Here is a 24057-nt window from a genome sequence, read left to right as displayed (position 1 = left end):
TGAAAACTGTTCGCTTTCACCACATACTTTTCAGCTTAATAGCTATCCCTGAGTCTCTCTGTCTCTGTCTCTGTCTCCTGTCTCTCTCTCTCTCTCCCCCTTACACACACACACACACACACACACACACACACACACACATGCATCCATGTGTGCATGTATTCTTATGAACTTGCATACATTTGGAAAAAATATTTAAGGTTTAAAATTATTATTTCTAATTAGTAAAATTATCTAAATATGAAGATGTTTTAAAGACTCTGAACCCCAGAAAAAATAACTTTTCTTCTTCATATCCCTTATACACGTGAAAATTGATTAATAGATTTTCTGTACCTTTCTACCAAACCATTCTACAAATCATAAGTTATCAAATCAGTTATCAGACTAATCATCTGCAACACCAACTATATTGCATATTTTCCACATTTCCATCCAGATCTATTTTCACCCTTCACCTTGCTCTGTGCCCAAAAAAGGTGACCTCTACAGAGAACATCTACCTAACTCCTCTATTCTTGGCTTCAGGTTGGGTTTAGCTAATAGAAGACATCAACAAGTGATCAGCAGGTTGGATAAGAGAAAGATTAAGAGTATTTATATTCCATCACCCTCTCTGACTGGTCACTTACAGGCAGAATGACTGAATTCCTCCACTGAAAGCCTCAGCTCCTGTCAGCCTGCCTCTCCTACTTCTTGAGAACCTGCCATTTCCTGTTTGTTCTACTCTCCCTTCTTGCTGCCTTTAGGTTTGCAAGTAGTATCAATTACTAACCTTGGGGTGGTTCATCATCCCTTTTCTATTTCCCTTTACCTATCCACACTTGTGCATAGGCCCGTGGCTAAACTCCCTTGAAGTGCACATTTTTAGTGTGTGTGTCATTATTTCCTGATGGCAACCTGGTTTATACATTGTATTCACTGAGTCATCCGTGTGTGTTGCCAGGGAATGAATAAATGGAGAGGAGGAGAAGAATTCCTATTATAGTAATAAGGTGGGTTAGGATATTAAGACCAACTTTCTCATTGAAAATAATTTACAATGCTAAATAAAATACAAAATGAATCCTGTTAATAATATCAGAGAACTAGAAACTAAGGAATTACTAGCTCAAAAGTTAAGATGTGGTGGGAACCTAGATAAGTAAAACAATAAAACTGCTTTCAACTCAAGGGAATTTAGGGAACCTGGAGAATGTTAATCTTGATGGCCTTAAGAGATGCAAAGATTAGAAGAAAAAGCCCTGGACCTGCCCAACTTGGAGAGAAAATAGATCCAAAAAGAGATTATTCCTCCATAAATAGGATTCCTAAATGATTGCATTCCCCACTCCCATCCAAGAGACAGCAAAGAAAGTTACCTGGTATGGAACAGAACAGGAAAAGAAATCTTTAAAGGCTATAATTCTAGGGTAACTCTACAAGAATACAAAAAGTATTTATAATTTCCAAAATAGTAAAGGGAAAAATATAATGGCAGAAATAATCTAAATCTAAAGAAAGAAATAAAACAAAAGAAAAACATAATATGTGGTGTAAACAAGAAGCCTAAATTAAGATAAAAATATATAAGCATAAATACATTAATATTCACATTACATATAATGAACTAGATGTTTCAGCTAAAGGTAATCAAACTATATTTAAAAATACAAATTAGTTGTGGGGTGCCTGGCTGGCTCAATTGGTAGATCTTTTTTTTTTTAATTTAAAAAAAAAATTTTTTTTTTCAACGTTTATTTATTTTGGGGACAGAGAGAGACAGAGCATGAACGGGGGAGGGGCAGAGAGAGAGGGAGACACAGAATCGGAAGCAGGCTCCAGGCTCTGAGCCATCAGCCCAGGGCCCGACTCGGGGCTCGAACTCACGGACCACGAGATCGTGACCTGGCTGAAGTCGGACGCTTAACCGACTGCGCCACCCAGGCGCCCCTCAATTGGTAGATCTTGATCTCAGGAGCATGAGATTGAGCCCCATGTTGGGAGTAAAGTTTCTTAAAAAAATCCAAATTAATTTTTATTAAGAAGAGATGGTAAAAGAGAAATATATAAAAAGATGGATAGTGAAAAAAGATATAGCATAAAGACACTAACTAAAAAAAAAGGGTAGTGAGGATAAATTAATATCAGGCCAAATCAAATTTAAGACAAGCATTATAAACATGAAGAAGATCACTTCATCTGATAAGTGTTTCAACTAAGCAGGAAGAGATGATGTATTTGAATTTATAAACATCTAAGAAATGACCTTAAAATATATGAATCAAAAACTGACAACTACAAGATAAAAATAGACAAATCTATACACAAAGTGGGAGATTTTAACACTAATAATAAGATGTAGACTATTTGAACGACCTGATTATGGTACCTGGTTTAAGTGGAAATATGTAAAACTCTACACTTTTGACAACTACACAGTACACACTCTTTCCAAATACTCATAGAACACTGGGTAAGAAAGGATACCTCAAAGAACCACATATAAATAAAGCAAAAACAACACATTCTAACGAAAATTAAGGTTGCTTCTACTCTAGCTCAGAAGACTATCATATCACAATGCCCAAGTGCCTAAAAGCATGGCAGAGAGAGTCAGGAGAAGCTACTGCTACTTCCAACTTGAGAAGTATGCTATCTGCATGGAGCTGTAGAGGATACTGAGGATTTACAACTTGGAGACTCAAACTTGAAGACATATTTGGATAAATATTGGATACATGAAGGAAACAGCAGGATATAGAACCAGAAAGGCACTGAGGAATCAGCCCGTTGTGAAAAGAAGATCAGCAAAATATAAAGTAGGGTATGCTCTAATGGAGTTTATCGCGTATTTAAACTGCCAAATTCAGTTGAAGTCTCTGTAACTTGAAAGAAGTGACAGGCACTTGAGAAATGATGTGATAAGAATAAAGGAAATCCTAAAAATTGCTGAGAAACATTGGAAATTGGAGAACACTTGTTACAGTAATTCTGCCTAAGAGTATACTTCTCAGGTTGTCTTTAGATCTTTTAACAAACAAACACAACTCTATACTGAATCTAAGCTGAATCATTTCCAAAAATCAAAACTGTCAAGACAGAAAGCTGGAAACATGAGAAGTTCTGGGTGAATGACAGATCTGTGTCACCCTTGGTAAACCCAACCTGCACTCCCTAGGAAACAGAGAATTGACTGTACTTTCTGTGGACTTTGGACAATAGGTTTCCCACCTATGTTCACTCTGCTTAAGACCCTTGATGAGTAGTCCTTCAAAGTCATTTCTGAAGCTTTTTTTCCTTTTGTCCGAGGACTTCAGACTGGCAGCTCATGAAGGCTGATCTTTAGTTCTACTGATTACTCTGTTATCAACTTCCAGCTCAGACTCCTTGGTTCACTGTGCAACTGGCTGCTTGAAGAACCATAAAATTGGGGTGTCACCATTGCACAGTTTGGTGACTCTAAACATTTATCATGACACTGATTGTAAAAGTTTTCTAGCACACTGAATTTTTGGAATAAAAGTGGCCACTATATCTATATGCATGCCATATAGAAATTGTCAAGACAAATTAAAATTTCCCCATGTTCTTTTGGATATGTTCCTCCAGATTCATGGCCAGAAATTGTTAAAGTCTACCCTTCCCTAAACAAGTTTTGAATTCTTGTATTATGATTATGATTATGATTATGATTATTATTTTAGCTACTGAGGATTTCTCTTTCGCAGGGACCAAAAAGGGCCATATCTTATCATCCCCATACCACTCCATTATCTACTTGATGTATCTACCAAAACATTCTTTTTTTTTTAAATTTTTTTAACGTTTATTTATTTTTGAGACAGAGAGAGACAGAGTGCGAGTGGGGGAGGGGCAGAGAGAGAGGGAGACACAGAATCCGAAACAGGCTCCAGGCTCTGAGCCGTCAGCACAGAGCCTGATGCAGGGCTCGAACCCACGAACCGTGAGATCATGACCTGAGCCGAAGTCGGACGCTCAACTGACTGAGCCACCCAGGCGCCCCCAAAACATTCTTTAACCAGAAAAACATAATGCACTCCTGGATCTTCTCACATGTAGCAACTTTAGGGCTACTCTGAACAGGTTGATTAGTCTCATATGTAACAAAAAATAATACTGAATTCAATTGCACTAACTTTTCTTGCTAAGGAATATTTACTGAAAAGCTAAAATTTACTATTTGCCAATACATTTTAGTATAACCTCAATTTTTGGATAATATGTTCAATACATCTTTTTAAATCTCTGCTCAAGAAATAATAATACTTTTAAGTAGCTGTTAACAAATTAGAAATATAAATCTTCAAAATACAGTTGAAAAGTACAAATTATGTGACATTATCACTATATTATTCTAATTAAAATCATTTCATCAAAGAATACATAAAATTGTGAACAGGGAAATGGTAGATGTAGATATAGAGATATCTCCATTTGAAGAGATGATCCAAATTTACTTAGGTAAAAATGTGTCATCGTTGATAACATTAATTTTTATGCAACATAGAAATAGCAATTTTTCTATTCATCAAAAGTGATTCATCAAATATACTAAAATGTTTCTTTTAACTTAATTCATTAAAATTATTTTGCCCTAAATTAAGTTAATGGATCTTAAACTTTTTCCTCTCCTTTTTCCACTGTATTCATGGTTTTTAACCATAAGTTTAGACTGATAACTGAAAATTCAAATTTCCATGTTTTGGTTGATTCTCAAGGATAAAGACTGAAAACGTATTAGATAGATCAATGGGTAAAGCTTATAAAAAGTAAGACCACAAAAAATAAAACACAGTCAATATGCAATTATCTAATCAAGCCATTTGTGTGTGTGTGTGTGTGCATGTGTGTGCGCAAGACCTTTTTTCCTGTTCTTCTTCTATTCTTCAAGCAATTCTTCATTCTCTCAGGATTTTCCATAAAACACCCTGCTTTCTACTTTACTTTGCTGAACCTATGTCATGAATGCAGATCTTTAATACCTTTATTTAATTCAAGTTTATGGTCTGTTTCAGTTAGGTAGTTTTTTGTTGCAAGAAACTAAAAACCCAACATAGATTGACTGGAAAAAAACAACTGGGGAGGGCATGTATTGACTCATACATATGGCTAGTTCAGTAGATTTGCCTTCAGACAAAGCTTTAGGGTTCAAATTCTGTGAAAACAGTTTCCTCTCTTTCTCTCTCTCTCTTTCTCTCTCTCTCTTTGTTTCTCCCCCCGTTATTCATTTGTACCTCCCTTGTGTTGGCTCCATTTTCAGGTAGGCTATCTCCCAGGGTCTCACGAAGGTTACCAACTCTGGGCTACATGCTTTTTTGTTCAGCTATGGTGTTAAAGTGAGTCACTGCTCAAATAAATTCCAGATATTAGGTTTTGGCCCTATTTGACCAAGATCATCCTTGAATCAACCATCATAGTATGGTTGATGTGATATGCCAATAGACTTGAACTAATCAGGATCTATTTTTAGAGCTTGAGATGTGGTCAAACCTACTCAAACTATATTGCTGGGAAATGCTGGAAACAGTTCAAACAGGGCGAGGGCCAAATGGATGCTAAGAAAGCAAATATGATAGGCAAATTCCACCAGATGTTGTCTGGACTGTAGAGAATTGGTATATATAAAGGATTAAATGGGTAAGATGAATAATCAGTTGATTTGTATACATATTTTCAATGTACTCTTGCCTAACTTGTTGGTGAAGATTTTCCTACAGTAAGGCTCAAGACTAAGAAAATTCAACAGTAAGATATAATTATAATATGCTTTAAATTAATTTTTCATCTATAAACTGTAAGTTTTGTTCTTATTGCCCCCAAATAGAGCACTTCCTTCTGTAACCTTTTCATGTCCCATCCTTATACATATCATAATGAGCAACTAATGTATTTATATGTTTATGAGAAAACTTATATGTTAATTATCTTGACTGTATCATAAGTATTATTATCTAAAACATTGGGGGTAAAGGGTTGTTTTCCTACATTTAGGACTAATTTAAATTTAACAACTCAGTTTCCATCAGTATTTGGGAAATCTAAATGTAATCACTTGTATATTTAAAAAGATAATGAAAGTACCCATTATAACATGAAATATCTTCTTGATTTACATACATCTCTGTCTGAATTTTTCTAAAAAAACTATAATAGCTACTAAAAACAATAATAGCTACTATATCCATGAAGAAAACATGACATGGCATAATTCCTTAGAAAGTAGGCCTATCTTGTTGCTTTTTTTTTCTTTTGAGAGAGAGAAAGGACGTGTGAGTGGGGGAGGGGCAGAGAGAGGATCTGAAGCAGGCTCCACACTGCCAGCAGTGAGCCAGAAATGCTGGTCTCGAACTTACTAAACCCAAGATGGTGACCAGAGCCCCTGAGCCAAAGCTGGATGATCAACTGACTGATCCACCCAGGCACCCCTCTTGCTGCCTTTTTAATGGGAGTTGTAAACAGGTTTCAGTGTATATGTCAGCTTTTATAGCTATGGAGTGCCATTTTGCTTAGCTATGCCACTATGACACATGTATTTAACATATTATGGAGAAAACTGATACAATTCTTTGATAAGAAAGACACTTGCTAACATAACACTTTACACTATGCAAAAATACTGAGACATACATCATAATTTGATTCTCAGATCAACTTGAGATACTAGAAGGTTAGATATCCTTCTGTAGATGCAGGAATAGCTTCCAGCAGGGAGCTGATGGATAAGCAGTCAGTCATGGAGCCAGCATGTGGACTATCAGCTCACTCAGGGCAGGATGGTGGCAGGCATTAAGTGACTGCATTCCCACCCACCTTGCCTGATCCTTTACACACATACGCATGAAAGCATCTCCACAGTGCCCACACAGTGACCCTGTTTCCAAGGAGATTGAGGGCAGATTTGGGCTGAATAACATGCCTCCATCAATGGTTCCTAAGAGCTGCAGCAAGAATTCGAACTCCCATCATACATTGCCAGCTTCCAAAATGCTGTATAGTCAACTGAAGCACAGTGATAGTGGGATATCTTGGAGAGAAAGTGGGATTTAAGTTCGGAGGATATCTTCTCTTCTTATCACTTTCGGTGGCTATCCTTTCCAAATGAAGTGACTGGGTTTCAGAGATACTCATGCAACAATGACACCAAAAAAAGGGGGGGGGGGCAGGACGGTGGCTGGAACACATTAGGGGCTCTGAATCTTTATTAAATTAATCAATTGATTGATTGAATCTGGCCTTATATCTGGTCTTTTACAAGTCCAAGTGCTCCTTACAACTATTATAGTGTCTTTTACATATTTTAACAAATAGAGCCCATGATAAATTTGTAGGGTTCAGAATAAAAGACAATAAGAGCAAAACAAAACAAAAAGCTCCTCTAAGGCTTCTGAATTCCTGCTTTAAGGACACAGGCTTATCATTGGTTTTCTGTATTTCCTACTTGCTCAATCAATAATCAGTTTGGGAGGCACTCAATCGATAGGACTTTGAAAAACTATATGCATGTGTCTAACAGAGGGCAATCTTGAATGTATTCAGGTTTTTTTTTTTTTTTTTTTTTTAGGCATCTTCAAAAGATTTTTTTTTTTAATGCTTTTGTTGTCAAGAGAAAAGCAGATGAGATAAAACACGAGTAGTTGAGCCTGCAGGTCTGGACACAAAACCAGAGTCCTCAAGTTTAATTTTCCAACAACTAGATACAAATTTGACAATATGTAAAGAGCCTCTCTTCTTTAGAACTCTAATGTGAGGCTGGAGGCAGAAATAAGATGCAGCCTGTGGCTTGCACCACCCCCCCCTCAGGTAGCTTAAGTACTTCAGTTTTATCAGATCTGCTCCAACAAGGCCTGACAAACTGCACCACAGCAGAAGAAGCATCTCTCAGGCGATGATGCGTAAAGACACAGGGATTTTTTAGTCAATTGCAGGAATTAGGATTTAATGCTTTCTACTAAAAGACTTCAGACCTCAGATAGCTGACTGCTATCCACTGAATCTTGGCAGGCAAGGAGACTGCTGGAGCTGAAGCGAGGAAGCCATGTTAAGCAGATTTTCATGAACGTAAGAAATACTTTATTTGTAAAGCTGCTTTTCTTTGTTGCAGTTTAAAATGCTTTTTTCTTCTTCTCCTTTTTTTTTTTAAATCTCTCAGTTTGATCAACTCTCCATCTTTATCAAAATTACTTTCCCCAAATGTCCCTTAAAGAGCCACAGAAGAGAAATAAATGCTCAGGTCATCAAAATAATTTTTTAAAAGAATAATCCTAAACATTATGTCAATTTAAAAGATTAAAAATGATCACAGTCCTTAAAAAGACTACAAAACACACAGAAATACATTAAATACCTTACCATTGTTTGGCAGTTCTAGAGGGCTACAGACACTGTTTTTGGTTCTGCTGTTTGGTGAAGAGATCAGTTTTGCAACGAGAGATGCTGAAATGGGCTGCACCAGCAGGGATGTGAGGTTTGATCGGTTTTGCCTAAAGCTTCCATCTAGATTCAGAAGAGAAGGGAACAGAATCCTTAGCAAACAGAAATTAAAAACACACAAAGAGAAGTTTTTTGTAATAATTATTCAAAATATGAACCATATATTTATTTTAGTTCATTTGTTTATTCCTTAGTTTTACTCTACTTATTAAAAATGATTTGAGGCACATCAGTCCAAATACTATTATGTATCCAAGTTAATGCTGGCAGATTATGCACATGCATTTACCTCCATTCTCCCATATGACCAGGTCACTGGAGACTATATGAAAATACTGAAAATCTGCCAGTCCACCAATAAAACAACTCACCAAAGACAGCTTATGTTAAAACCCATCAGTCAATAAGCCCATCCATATACAGAACTTCAAATCAACTCAACTTTGCCATCATTAAGTAGGCGTGGTCATCCAAGGACAATCTTAAAATGGTACATGTGCTGGTGAGCTCATGAGGACAAGAGTGAGGAGGTCAGGAGGCTCAAGAACGGAGGTCTCCAGGAAGACAAAAATAATGGAAAAACCACATGTGTGCCACTGTACTGAGAGAATATTTACAATAGAGATCAGAGAGCATCTGAGGATCGTCTAAGTACACAGAAAGATAAGAAATGTAAAAATTAGACAATCTTTAGCTTCAAAGGGAACAAAAGTTGTTCAGGAAGGAAATGTAATCATAGTACAATGAGAATAATATTTATATAGTCAAAATGATATAAATAATGGCTATTTAACACACAAAAAATTGGACATTTCTTTGGAAAAAAAATAAAAGGGCAACAGTCATGGGTGAGGACTCATGGAGACTTGTGAAAGCAAACTAAATCTTTATCTTCCATAGTGGCAATAGATAAAACTGAAAAATTAATTCAACTCTTAAACATGCTTTTGAGACACAGAGAGGTAAATATAAAATGCAGAGAACAACTAAAAATACTGAAAGCAATTAAGTATTTGCCTTTGGGAGAGAGGTGGGGCAGAAAACATAGGGAAGGAGAGGAGAAGATGATATTTTTGTAAACTAACTTTGGTAGAATTATTTGAATGCAGTCATCTATAACTTTGAGAAAAAACGAAAATTAAATAAAAAATAAGGAGAGAAGATTATGGTAACACAAGTAGAAGCAAAATACACAAGTACTCAGAGTAAAAAGAATGAAGTGAATAAATTAAACCGTGCTTAAGAACTAAAAGATATGTCTTCAGTTTATATATTTATACTGACTCAGGGTGGAAATACACAATGGAATGACTCTATCAAGTCACCAGAATGTCTCTGAACACAGAGCTTTATTTTTCAGAACTTTTATTAGGGAAAATGATTGCCAAAGGTTTTCTCAGAATTTAATTTGATAGGACTGCAGGGGGTGCAGAGCTCAACCACACAGGTATCCAGGCTGCAGGAGGCAGATTATAAATGAGAAAATATGTTACAGAAGTGCTCCCTTAATTTATCATCTGGAAAACCACAAGGCTAAAAAAAATGATATTTAGCTTAGGCCTATGGCAGCCATAGCAGACATGGCTTTGAAGATAAAAAATAAATAAATAAAGATTTAAGCTTCGGATCAGTTTTGTTATGTAAGCACAGTGCTGGTTGCATAATTCAGTAACCCCTTTTATATGGATATATGACAGTGCATTTTGACCATAGTGTATCATTGCTTCCTAGCCATTTTCATGTCTTAGTACTAAGACTGGCTGTATAATTTGCAGGGCCCACAGTAAAATGACAATGTGGGACTTCTTGATCAAAAACCATGAAGAATGTCAAGATGGCAACAGCAGAGCATTAAATCAAGCGTGGGTCTTTCTGAGTGGGGGCCTATGCAACGTTGCAGGTTGCATGCCCGTGATCCAGGCCCCGCAGATGCTAGCAGTCATTTAACCCATTGACAAAAACCGAAGGGGATTTTCATACTCCAAGGAAGCTGCTCTCAGCTTCAGGTGACCAGTTCTAGTCTCTGTTGTTCCAGGCTGCACCTGAGGCCACAGTGCTTAATATCTCAAGGCATAGATGGTGTCCCTCAGCACACCAGCTGGGAAGCCCTGATATAGCCATTTGACTCTGTTTCTTCAGCATGTATTTTCTCCCTCAGTCGTTACCTTCTGGATTTCTAGTGTACACAGGACAATAAAATGATATTTCTGAGAAACGTGCAATCTGTTATTTTGATGTTTTCATGGATATTAGGTGCTGACATATCACCACTACAAAATGAAACTCCCTAAAATGCTACATGATCTCACCACTCCCCAGATCAAATATTGAACTCTTTAGTTTGACATTCAAGGCTCTTCACAATCTCAGACTTTATACTTTGAACATTATTTCCTATCATTCCTCTCGATACATCTTATGCTAACACTTAAGCTGTTCCGACATGTTCTGTGATGTATGACCTGAAGCCGTTCCTTCCACATCGCTTACCCTTCTAATGCATCACACAGGTCTGAAGTATACACTTCCTTTAAAACCCAACTCAAAAGTTACTTTTTTACAAGAAGCTTTCTCTGTCTCCCTGGACCATATGTGACACTTTCTGCACCTTTTTTCTTTCTTTCTTCTTCTTTTTTTTTTTTTTTTTTTGGTAGTGCTTGTCATTTCTAATTAACATTATCATTACATTTTCATACTTATCACTTTTTCACTTTGTTTCTCCTCTTTAAACTCTAAAATCCTTAAAGACAAAAGCAAGTATTCCACATCATTGCACGACATGCAATGCCTAGCACAATGCCAGGAACACAACACAATCAACAGTTCTTTAAAACATAGTTTCAACATCACTATCACTGATTTTCTGAGTGCCCAGAAAATGGTACAAGGGTACGACCAAAGAATAAATTACATTATATTCTATTAATACTATGTTTGCTATACATTTGTTCTTTTTCTCCAGCTAACTAATCTCCCACAGCAGACATCACAAAGACTTTCAAAACCCATCTATCCCCATCAATTTGCTGGTTAACCTTGTTTTAAAATTACCTTTTGAGTGTAAAAAAAAAAAAAAGACTACCATTATAAATAAAACAATCTGAGATGTATTTATCTGTTAATGAAAAATCAGTAACTGCATTCCTTTTTTTCTTTATAATGCTCTATCAGGCATATGAAACAATATATGAGTGCACCTTAAACCCTAACTGAACGTACTCAAATCTTTGATTTGTTTCCTGCATGACTAATAGACTTGCATTAGTTTTGAAATATATGAAGTGGCTCATTAATTTTTTACCTTCAGCTTAATGGAAATTTGACAAACAGTTCACTTCTGAGAGGAGACAGTAAAAACAGGACTTTACAGTATACTAAGATTAAATTATAGACCAATGTTATTTTTTAACTCATTTATTGAAGAGCTGAGAAAAGACTTTTATTGTCTTATATTATTAAGAGGCTTTGAATAAAACCAAATATATGTACCATTTTTATTCATTTACATTTTAAAACACATTTGTGAACTATAAGAATCCACTAGATATGTGTTGAAAATCAGGCAGAATGTGCGCCTTGGTGCGAAGGGCACCATACGGAAAAGATGTTTACATTACCTCTTAGCATTCCAACTTTTAGATTAAAGCGTGGATATTGTGCCCTGTTCACTTTTTATGCTCTATAAAGACTGACGCTAACTTACATTTTAGTGGATAGCGAGTTCTGTCTTCACTTTATGTACTCTTTGTGGTCTATGTAATGATCCAAATCAATCCATGCCATTAATAGCCCAATCTCTAACACAGTGGCACCTGCATATAGTAGAAAGAGGAAACTGGATATACTGAGCCCCCAGTTTGACTTCATTACTGACTCTGTCTGTGAAATGTAACATATAAACAATGCTCATATTGTCATCCCCTCTACTATACCTGAACAACCAAGATGACGCCAAAGGGCATTCATTATGCTGACTTACTGAAACAGAAAGAGTGTATTAGCTCAGAAGCCAAGAGACTGAACCACAGTAGGTGAAACTTACAAGAAATGAGGTTAGAAATAAGTGAAAAGGTTTTCTAATTGAACATATTTAAGGTTTTGCATTATGCTTTTTCAAATTATTGATGCCCACTTCAATCATATCTGGTTGTGTATATAAAGAAAATGTGAACACTGTTATCTGCCCGCACTTTTTTTGTGTGGCAAGATGGAATTCTTTTAAACTCAATTGAAAAAGTGAAAAGAGCAAGTACCAATTACTCAAAGAGTATTAAAAAAACTAAACCTTCAGAAACTAGAAATCTTAGACACTGGGATCCTCAGATTAATGCACCAAGAAGTGAAACAAGGTAAAAACAAATGCTGGTAGATAAAGCAAGAAGTGGTTTGTGTGGATCAGTGAAGATAATGTGCTGCCATTGCAGGGGACAGTACAGTTTCCAAGTTGAGGAATATAACTCAACTCTCAGCACCTGTGTGTGTAAACATACGATCCAAGCTACATGATGACATATGTGTGTGTGTGTCTGTATGTATGTGTGTGTGTGTGTGTGTGTGTGTGTGTGTGTGTGTATAGCAGAGATCCTATAGACTCTTTTTATCCAATGTGTGTAGTCCTTGGACAAGCAGCATGGGCATGATCTAGGAACCCATAGAAATGCAGAGTCTTGGGGACCTGGGTGGCTCAGTCAGTTGAGCATCCAACTTTGGCTCAGGTCGAGATCTCGCAATTTGTGGGTTTGTGCCCAGCATTGGCTCTGTGCTGACAGCCTGAAGCCTGGATCCTGCTTTGGATCCTGTGTCTCCCTCTCCTTCTGCCCCTTCTCTGCTTGCTTTCTCTCTCTCTCTCAAAAATAAATAAACATTAAAAATTAAAAAAAATGCAGACTCTTAAACTCCACCCCAGACCTTCTGAATCTGAATGTGCAGTCTAAGAAGATACCCAGGTGATTCATATGCACATTAGATAACCACTAGTCTAAATCATTTCATATTGTTCCACGGCACAATTTACATAATTTTCACAGCAAAGAAGACATAAAAAGCAGGATAAAGAAGATAAAAAAATAATGGAGTGGGTTTGCTCACCTTTCCCAAAATTAAAGGTGACGGAGCTTTCAACTGTATCAATAAACCCCAAGCCAACAGTTTTCTTCGAGGCTCTTTAAAATGGGAAACAAGGCTGCTCATATACTATCCCTAAATAACGAGTGTAAATTGGACTGAGAGCACTTCTTTTTGTTTTTGTCCTTTCGGCAAAGATAAATTTGGTGATTCAAGATCAAAATTGCATTTACAACACTTTATTTCAGCCATGAATAAATATTACAATAGCTAACTGATTTGACTTCTTTTTTTCCTTGGTTTTCAACGATTCTAATTCATTATAGTAGGAAGACTGACAAACCTAAAACGTAAATACTGCCTACTTGCCAGTGAACCAAGCAATCAGAGAGCTTAAAAAGCAGAGATTTAAAAAAAAAAAAAAAAAGGATTTTGTGCTGCACTTTTAGAGAAAGGCCCAAATAGCAAACAGACACGTTGATATCAGGGATGTTATCCCAGAATATTTGATTTGACTTTCTCCAGAGAACTGCCACTTTGACAGAAATCAGACCATTAAATAACTGGCACAAATGTTTTTTTCATTTTTATTTTAGCTCACTAAATTTACAGTTATTTCCCTGAAATGACCAGTGCACTAAATTGGCTAGTCATTTTGTTGTCCTTGTAAATACAGCTGATCTTTTCTTATTTCAGTATCTCATAACCTGCTGGTTATGAATATCGCCATCTTCCCTCCAGCTAGTGAAATTCAATACTGTGTTCTTTAGGTTATTATTAAAAAAGGAAACAGTTAACACTTAAAAATGCTTTGTGTTATGCAGTCTCCTTGGGGCTCCTTTGTGCTCTCCATGTCTCTGTGTATACATACATACATACACCCACACCCACATATACACATGTATATATTTTTACCATATAGGGTTTTGTACTAATGATCATTTTCATAACTAAAATGAAGTATTGTTTCCTTAATTTACATCATATTTCCTGCCTGCCCTCAAACTAATATAAACTGTCGTTCTAAAAGCTGGCTGATGCCAGTTTACCCAAATCTTAAAGGTCCTTGCATGCGTCCCCATATAAATCCTCGTTTACATATTTAGTAAACACTCTTCTGTTCTAATTTTCTTTTTATTTTCTGCTCACTGACTGGAGTTTAAGCTTCTCAGGGGCTGATTCACTGTTATATTCCCATGGCTTAGCCCACTGCACAGTAAAAACAGCATCATTTGGATGAATGATCAGACCAATGTGCAAGTGAATAATTTTGTTTTGTCTGATCATAAACCTAAAACTCATGACTCATGATATAAAACTTGCAATCACAAAACGCTAAAACTGAAGACACAGATGGTCTCATCTCCTCATTTCATTGGTCCTCTCTTAAGCTAAAGCATCTTGCCATATTCCCTAGTAATTATCACAATATTTTAATGCTTAGCTAATGTGTTGTAAAAAGTTATAAAGGGGATAGAAAGTAACATACTCATTTATAAAGCAAAGAATCTATATAATCTGATATTAAAAGAGCATACAGATTATGTATAGTTTTATTTTAAAAAATAGTATATAAGAAAAATCTGTTAATATTGTTAATATTTATATTAATATTTGCTAATTTAATTTGGGCTCTCTCTTTCCAGTTAGTTTATTCAAAATTATTGATCATGAAAGTGACATAGGCTCAGCAGAAGCTGACAACTCCTTCACTACTTTTCTCATCGCTAAAGATATTTTTCCTTAATGCTTAGATATATAAACTCTAGATCTGTATTGGTAAAGTGAAATTATTTGGGGCAAAGGGCATTAAAATATAAATTATCATTATTCTCTCCCCTCAAACAAATATGTTTGGATCATCCTTATATTTGTGGCTATGCCACAGACATTCAAGTAAGGAGGAGTTTTTATTATTGTATTAAAAGTCTTGATGAATGTGCAGTTAAGTGAGGTGCTGAACTTCATTCTGGCCAGTATACAGGACACAAGCATAATATTTAATTAAATTGTTAGTTGAAATCTGATGTGTCCTATAATTGAATTCACTATCATTTAGAGAATTATGAGAATATATTTTTATAAATACCTTATATTTTTGGATGACTTTACAACACAATGAAAAATTACTTCAAAGCCCATTCCTATGCTTCAAATAGATGGTGGACATCAATGCACTTTAAAGCATTTTTGTAGTCTGCTCCTTTCTACTCAAGAAAAGGGAGTTCCTTTGGCATGGGGCTTTACCTCACTGAGTTTGTATTGGCAAATTTGTTTTTTTAAGTGAATATTTAGATGTACAATGGCAGTGGTAACATTCAGATATTGACAAATATTTGTATAATGGCAGTGGTAACATTCAGATACTGACAAATATTTTCTTAATTCTATTTCAGAGGGATGATTGATGATATGAGAACTGATTTCCCTTTCCTTGAAAGTCTAAATATTTATACTCTTTTGTATTCACCATTTGTCTACTCAGACTATTTCGTTCCCCAAAGCATTCCAAGAACATGAAAATTTGGAAATAAACCATAAACTATATCATAAAAAAAAAACAACTAAGAGACAGATAAAATATCTAGTTTGTTCCTTACTTCAAGGAGGGTAGTCTAGATTCATAACTGGATAACTGCCCATCTGCACATTACATATAATATAAGCAAAGCAGTCCTCTTCAGAGGCATTCCCCTGAGAAGTTTCCCATCTCAAACTTGAAGGGTGTGAACATCAGAATGATGTGCAAAGCTTCTAGTTTTAGGAAAAGTGTAGTTTGCATTTTTCAAAAGATAGCAAATAAACTATGTGGATGTGTTTGGTGGTTGGTTGTTGTGAAAGTACACAATCATTAATTTACAATAAAATTCTTCATAACAGATTGTAATGGGAACACATTATTTTATGAGGCTGATTAGATGAACGGGCAGAAAACCAATGCTTTATTTCTGGATTTATTTATTTTTTTGGTTTGATAATAAAAGTAGTAAAAAATTAACCCTTGCTCTCCAGATATAGATGTTAGGTTAAATGAGCTATCACATATGCAGTGTTTCCCAGATCTTCTTATATTCTTGTGTATTTTCTATTTCTGACATGGAAACACTAACATAAGAAAGGGATACTGGCCTTCAGTCCAGAGACCAATATCTGGTCCTTACTCTGCCTCTAAATGGGAAGTGACTTGGGAACATTTTTCACCTCTTTTGCAGCCTTAAACTCATAATATATGTAATGTCTAAGGACTTTAATTTCTAAAGTTTTGATTCTAAACTTGTCCATGAGCAATCATTTAAATAAGTTAACAGTTTCCTCTCCAAAATGTGTTTCAAAACGTTATATGGTACTTTATAATCCTGACAGTAATTTAATAGAAATATTTCTCAAATAGGCTCTTTGCATTGAGACGGTTACATCTAAGTTTGAGGTGAGTATCTCATTATTATCACAGAAAAGTCCCTCAGATGTGGTATGGGTAATATGAAAGATGCCAATAAACTTCCAACATGGCTTATCATTTTTCTTACACCATCACTAATATTATTTTTACTAACAATCACACATAGAATTATGGCTTGAAAAATATCACTCTAGTATTTTGCTGTAGTGTTTGTGTATACTGGGAGAACAAACACCTGGAAGGAAAAAGAAAAAGTAGAAATTTTAGACATACACCATGGGAAAAAAAATGCCCTCTTTTAATAAGCCACAGATTGATCATCAAGAACTATTTCTAAACAGGGGCATCTGAGTGGCTCAGTTGGTTAAGCAACTGACTCTTGATTTCAGCTCAGGTCATTATCTCACAGTTTGTGGGACCGAGCGCCACATCGAGCCCCTCGTGGAGCCTCACATCAAACCCAGCATTGAGCCTGCTTGGGATTCTCTCTCTCTCTGCCCCTCTGCCACTTGCATGTGTGCTCTCTCTCTCTCTCTCTCTCTCTCTCACACACACACACACACACACACACTCTGTCTCTCAAAAATAAAGTTAAAAAAAAATTGTCTCTACACAGAACTCTAGTCAAAAATATTCTATTATTAATTCTTCTTCCGAATTTATATATGTGAGAATTTTCTTATTGAAAAGCCCTATAATTTGGTGAATGTAATTTAGCAATTTGTTTAGTATGTACATTTCCTGAAAGTATTTTATGAAATGAGACCCAAATTAACACTAAAAAACCCCACTGAAATAATGCTTTGCCTACTTTCTTACTAAGGTAATGTTTTTAGTGTTCTGAAAGGTTATTTCACCAAAATTAAGTCTTCTTTGAAGTCACACAAAAGGCTGTAATGACACAATGAGAGACACGGCTATGCTTAGTATAGTACTAATGGTCCAGTTAATAAGCTAGGGTGTACTGTGAGGACAGGAACAGTGTCTTTGTTAGTTCTTATATGTAGAACTTCAAATAGCACTGGGCACAGTCATCTTTTAAAAGCTTTTTTATGATAATGGAGCTCAAACAAAATTCAAAATTATTCACTTTGGCCTAAATTTCCTTTCTAGCTACTTCATATAATATTCTTAAAGTCCAAGGATGTAACATTACACCCTGCACCACACATCAAGGACATTTTTGGCCATTCTTAGTCGACATTATGAATGTTTCTTAGAAGAGGTGGAAAATGGGTTGGATCTTAAAGTTAAATGTCCAAAAGTTGTTCTAGAGCAAGAACAGAACCCCTCCGCAATTGTATTTAATTCCATTTTTGTGGCAGTTGGGTTAGGATTGGAACAGAGAGCCCAACAGATCTGAGCAGGGACAGAGGATCCAAAATGTCCAGTTTCATGACTGGAACTATTCAGGGAATGGAAGAATTTCAGAGTGGTCAGGAAACCCCTGGTGTTTAATAGGGTACGTGAAATGAACCAGCAAGGCAAAGAGGCTTCAGCAGGCCTGAAGAGGGTAGGTGGGCCAGAAATGAGGGAGTGACTGATACTTGAAAAAGACAGTGATGAATTCAGTGGAAACAAAAAAATAAACTGCTAATGAATGGGTCAATGGAAAAGCAGGGTCCCATGACTAATCGGTGGTCAGCATGTCAGAGTTCGGCCCATGAAGTGAGTTTTCTTGACTCATTACAGGAAAATAAGAGTTCTTTTAAAAGTAGTGGATAGAGCACTGAAAACAATGACTAGAACTGTTTTATTTAGCTGCAGCTAAAGTGTCAAATGATCCTGGCTTTGACAAGACTTTTAGTACAACATGTAAGTTTCAAACTGTAAAGAAAATATTTATAAGGGCGATACTTCTAGGCAAAAAAATCAACATGATTAAACAAGCTGTAATGGGAAAGAAAAGGTGTGAAAAGTGAATGGCCAGTGGCCAATATTAACTGGAGATTACCATAGATGTTGTAGATTAGGGCTAGAATTATAGAATCTTTGTTGAGGTAGGCCTTGTATATGATGGATGTAGAAGCGTGGAGAATTTTAGGTAGGCCCTAGGGATTTTGATAGGGTTTTGAGCAGAGAATTGGTACCATGGAAGTGGATTTTAGAAATATTGATCTGAGAGTGTTATGCAGGAAAAAAAAGGCAAAAAGGGAAATACAATGAAAACAACAAAAATAGATCCCATTTTCCATACACAGAGCTTGTATTTAACATATCTTACCTCATTGCATTTCCACACTTTACACGTGATACAATTTTTCAACCTAGTTATTGTTATTTCTATTTTACAAAAATGACTCTGAAGCTCAGAAACTTTGAAATGCTTAAAGTCGCATAGCTGACAAGCAATAGAAGTGGGCTCAGAGTCTGCTTCTTTCAGACTCTGAAATTAAGGGTCTGGTGTCAAAAGTGTTAGAAGCTGTAACCGTTTCTCAACAAGAAGTAATACCTGCATAAACTAGAATGTCTCTAGAAGCAGAAAGTAAAGAGTCATGTAAAAAAGCGTGAAAAAGTAGAATTGTCAACACTTAGCAACCCACTGAATGGAGTAGTGGCACTGAGGTGATAGAGAAAGCAATTAGAGTTTCAATCCTGGGTGTGTGGGAGAATGAAAGTCCTATGAGTGACACAGACAGATTCAGCAGGAAAAGTGTCCTGGAGGCAAAGAGAAGTCAGAATATTCTAAATAATTATATATAGCAGGTGGCTTCATTGGACAATTACTACTTTATAAATAACAGTACATAAAATAAATAAATAATGCATAAATAAAGCAAAAAATCCTCCTCACCAGTTCACATTACAGTTAACCCCACTGGTTGTTTTCGGAACACTTTGCAAATGCCTGCACAATGACATCCTTTAAACTGCTGTCTCCCAGGCCATAATGTGAGGACAAAGGCTGCCAAATATGTAGCTCAGGCTTCAGGATTAATGAGAGTGCCCATAAAGCGCTTTGAGCTCCACAGAATAGGTACAATATAAATGAGCCACATTATTCCAGTGACAAATACTATCCATATACTGCCCAATAAACCCCCCTAAAATGTGATTTCTTGTTGTTCCTTCTGATAGTGCATATTGTCCTGATAGCACTTCTTTCATTCTTTTGAGGTTCCCATGGAAAAAAAAAAAAAAAAAAAAAAACAAACATTTGTGCTTCATGCCCAATTTGTGAAGTATACTGAGATACACAAATCAAATGATAATAGGATATTCTATGGTTACTTTCTCCTAGTACCTTTGGTATAAAATGAACAAAAAGAGCAATGCACTTACAAGGTTGTTTCAAAGAAAATATAAATCATATGAAAGCAAGATGGCTATTTTTAGAATGCTATATTCAAGTCAAATTCATTTTTCAGTACAAAAGAAGACATCAGCTACTTTCTGCATACCTTCAGGATTTGTTGGAACTACCTGAAATTTCAAAATTATTTCATGTTTTAATAAAATACCAATGCCATGCTAGACTTATAAGATCACATATTATATCTATACAACCTAGGCTGAAGCAGTGTTGATACTAAACTTTAATAGTTCTCCATAAGCAATAAGAAATTCTAAAAATTTAACTAATGTCACACTAATACCATATCATGATATAAAGATTCAAAAGTCTAAATTTCTGCTTTAGTTATTGACAAAATAGTGCATAGCCTTTTTTAAATGTTTATTTATTTTTGAGAGTGTGAGAGAGAGACAGAGAGAGAGAGGCAGAGCACAAGAAGGGGAAGGGCAGAAAGAGGGGGAGACACAGAGAACATAAAGCAGCTTCAGGCCCTGAGCTGTCAGCACAGAGCCCAACGTGGGGCTCGAACTCACAAGCTGTGAGATCATGACCTGAACCAAAGTTGGTCATCCAACTGACTGAGCCATCCAGGTGCCCCAAAATGCATAGACTTTTTAAATATAGTTATGACAAATTTTCATGAATTCACCTCTATGCTAATCTTATATGTTTAACAATGTATGTAATCCTGAGATGGGAAAACCTCAGCAGGGAAATAATAATGGGTAGAGAAAGAAAATTACAGTTATTTTTTTAGTCTACCTCTAGATAACAAAGATATAAATAAAATATAAGTAAGATGATAACATCTGTGAGACTCATCATATATATCTGGCTAGAAGACAAACTAGAATTCCATACAATTTACTTAATAATATGAATAGGAATTAGAACAAAAATATGAAAGACTGTCTTTAATGTGAGATTGAAATGTTTAAGTTCTGGGCTTAATACTTTCAATTAGAGTATATTTCAAAATAAAACCATACAGATTTGTATAAAGTCTTCATTGCTTTCAAGTTCCAAATTAACACACATATGTTACCACATACACACATATGTATACACACATATGTATATACACATGTATATACACACATATGTGTATACACACATAACTCAAAGAATAAATAACATTAATAGTTATTCTAAAATTTGTAGATTAATTACTAGAAAATAGTGTAATTTAGATTGCTGTTTCTCAAAGTACGATTCAAAGACCAAAGATTATAAAATAATAATATTAAAAATGAAAAGATCATAAAATAATAAACTATATTTCTCTTTGTGGGTGGTAGGGACTTCTATCTTTTTAATTTTTTATTTTTTTTAATGTTTATTTATTTTTGAGAGAGAGAGAGAGAGAGAGAGAGAGAGAGAGAGAGATTGGAAGAGAGAGAATGAGTAGGAGAGGGTAAAGAGAGAGGGAGACACAGAATCTAAAGCAGGCTCCAGGCTCTGAGCTGTCAGCACAGAGCCCAATGCGGGGCTCGAACTCATGAACTGTGAGATCATGACCAGAACTGAAGTCAGACACTTAACTGATTGAGCCACTCAGACACTCTGGAAGTTTTATTTTTTAATTACCTAAATAACATACATTAATGCAATCTTACTACAAAAACAGGAACATTACAAATAAAGCTAAAAACCATTTTGGTCATGCCTCACTTTCACCCCCATACCACCACCCTATATATCTTAAACTTTATATTCCTTTCATGTATACAGAATTTAAAAATAATTGTATATTATTATTTCATTGTCCTTTAGTTACAAAACATTGTAATATGTATATAAGGGTGGTATTTCTTTTCACTTAACAAAGATGTCTTAAAGACTTTTTTCATATAAGTTTGCAGAGATCTATTGTATCCTTTTTGGATACTGCACAGTGTATAATTCTAATATTATATAATTTATTTGGTCAATTCTAAGTTTTGCTATTGTAGTCAAACCTTCATGAATATCCTTGTTCATACATCCACTTTTACATATGTGAAGGTTTCTGTAAGGTTGTTATGGAGAAAAAGATTCCAGGTGAGAGGATATGGGAATTTTCAATTTTAATGCTTCCTGGTATATTACCCTCCCAGGTGTCTTAACCTATTTTCACTACCATTAGTACTATGGGATAGGGCCCGTGTTTTCTATCCTCCCCAAACCTTCTACATAAGAGAAACCACATAATGTGAAAGTAAGAAGGAATAAAGCGCATTTGGGAAAGCAAAAGGGGTCAAGCATGACTGGAAAGATGTAAAAGAAGGTCATAGAATCATGAATAAGATCTTGGGCACGAAAAAGATCTTGGCTTTATTTTCAGAGGTCTCTCTGTTCCTCTCAGAGGATAATACATGTAATACTTTTATCCATACTTGTAAGGCCTAGATGTCATCTTAACTACCTCCTTAACTTTATATTCCAGCCCTATTGCCCTATTGCCCTATTGCCCTCTCTCTCCATCCCTCTCCAGAGGGAACCAATATCCCAAATTTGATTTGGCTAAGCCCTTTAAATCCATACTCTGTATTTTAATATGTCACCTTAAGCAATCAAAACAAATCTGAGAACATGCTGATGGTGGAAAAAATCATATGGAAACACGTATACTATCATGAACTATCATTTTTAAAGAACAACAAATTTTAAAGAACAACAGCAGCACTAAACATTTTATATATAAGAGTGTAGCATGATTAGATTTGGGGTTGTAAAAGCTCATTTATAATATATTGCAGAATGGATTGGAAGTTATAAGATAGGAAGCAGTGAGATCATTTGAGAGGCAGCTACAGTCTTCCAGGTGAGAATTAATGTCGGCTTTGACCAGGGCAGAGACAGTAGAGATGGAAAAAAGCAGACGATTTAGAACTTATTTAGGAGGCAGAATCCCTAAGATGGATTGCAAAGTGGTAGGAGTTGAGAAGTAGAGGGAATCTAGGGAACTTCTGGATGGTGAGTGCTGGTCAAATTCTCCTCACCCTCCACATGGGCTGAACTCCTCAACCAAATTCCCACCCCCAACTGTCAACTCAGGTATCTCTCTGCCTTCCTGACCCAGTATAATTTCCTGTCCCAGTGTATATTTCTGAACTAAGAGAAGAGTCTCTGTTTTGCTGTATGACAAGCAGTAATAATTGGTCTAGTGACTGGGAATTTTGCTCTTCTGAAAAGGAATGAAGTCTGAGATGTTTGAGAAAATGCATACTTTTATACTGCAGTGGTTAAGCAATTTTTCATTTTAGTAGTACACATCTGAGAGTTTTTCTTTTTCATAAAAAAAAAACAACTTTTGTTGAGCAACTCTCATATTCTACCTATATGCTAAAGTTAGAGTAGTGACACCAGTGAAGCTATATGTCACCATGGAGACTATGTCAAGTAAGAAGGCAGTTTTTAGAAGTATAAGATGCAAAAATGGGGTTGTAGATTTGGGGAAAGCTGGGAATGTTCTAGATCTAAGCTTTCCTGATGATTACACTGCTATAAACATGAAACATTTAGTAATCTTTACACTTCAGATGAATGTCCTTTATGCTCTTCACTGTATGCATGGTTTCGGGGGGGGGGGGATGTAGAAAAGATTGAGCTTGGGTCAGAACAATAACTCTCCATAAAAATACAGGTGAACAGTTAATATTCGAATATGAAAGAGATTGTACAATTCATGTTTCTACAACTTCCACTCTACAAATCTAAGAATGTATACAATCCTATACAAAAGTATGAATCTAATAGCATGAGGAACATTAAGCAGTATTTGGGTATAGATTAAAGTAAACTGAATTACTTGAATGTTTTTCTATCTGAGATGAGAAGTATAAAAGCAGGTAAAATTATAAAATATGTCTATTGAAAATGCTAG

General features: G+C 35.7%; 1 protein-coding gene across 8 annotated transcripts in view; it reads right to left on the bottom strand.

Annotated features, from left to right (window-relative positions):
• NAALADL2 (N-acetylated alpha-linked acidic dipeptidase like 2) overlaps positions 1 to 24057 on the bottom strand; it is a 1363282-nt gene that overhangs the window by 359688 nt on the left and 979537 nt on the right. For all 8 annotated transcript variants that reach the window (XM_086674748.1, XM_086674747.1, XM_086674749.1 and 5 more), the window contains one exon: positions 8353 to 8496. In XM_086674748.1, coding sequence (XP_086530874.1) covers positions 8353 to 8496 — 144 coding nt within the window. The remainder of the gene's footprint in view (positions 1 to 8352; positions 8497 to 24057) is intronic.

The sequence above is a fragment of the Puma concolor genome, chromosome C2 (genome assembly GCF_028749965.1).
Source record: "Puma concolor isolate L17-30 chromosome C2, mPumCon1.1.hap2, whole genome shotgun sequence".
NCBI classification, from domain to species: domain Eukaryota; kingdom Metazoa; phylum Chordata; class Mammalia; order Carnivora; family Felidae; genus Puma; species Puma concolor.
The sequence above is the reverse complement of the archived record's forward strand: the minus strand, read 5'-3'. Positions and strand labels throughout refer to the sequence as shown.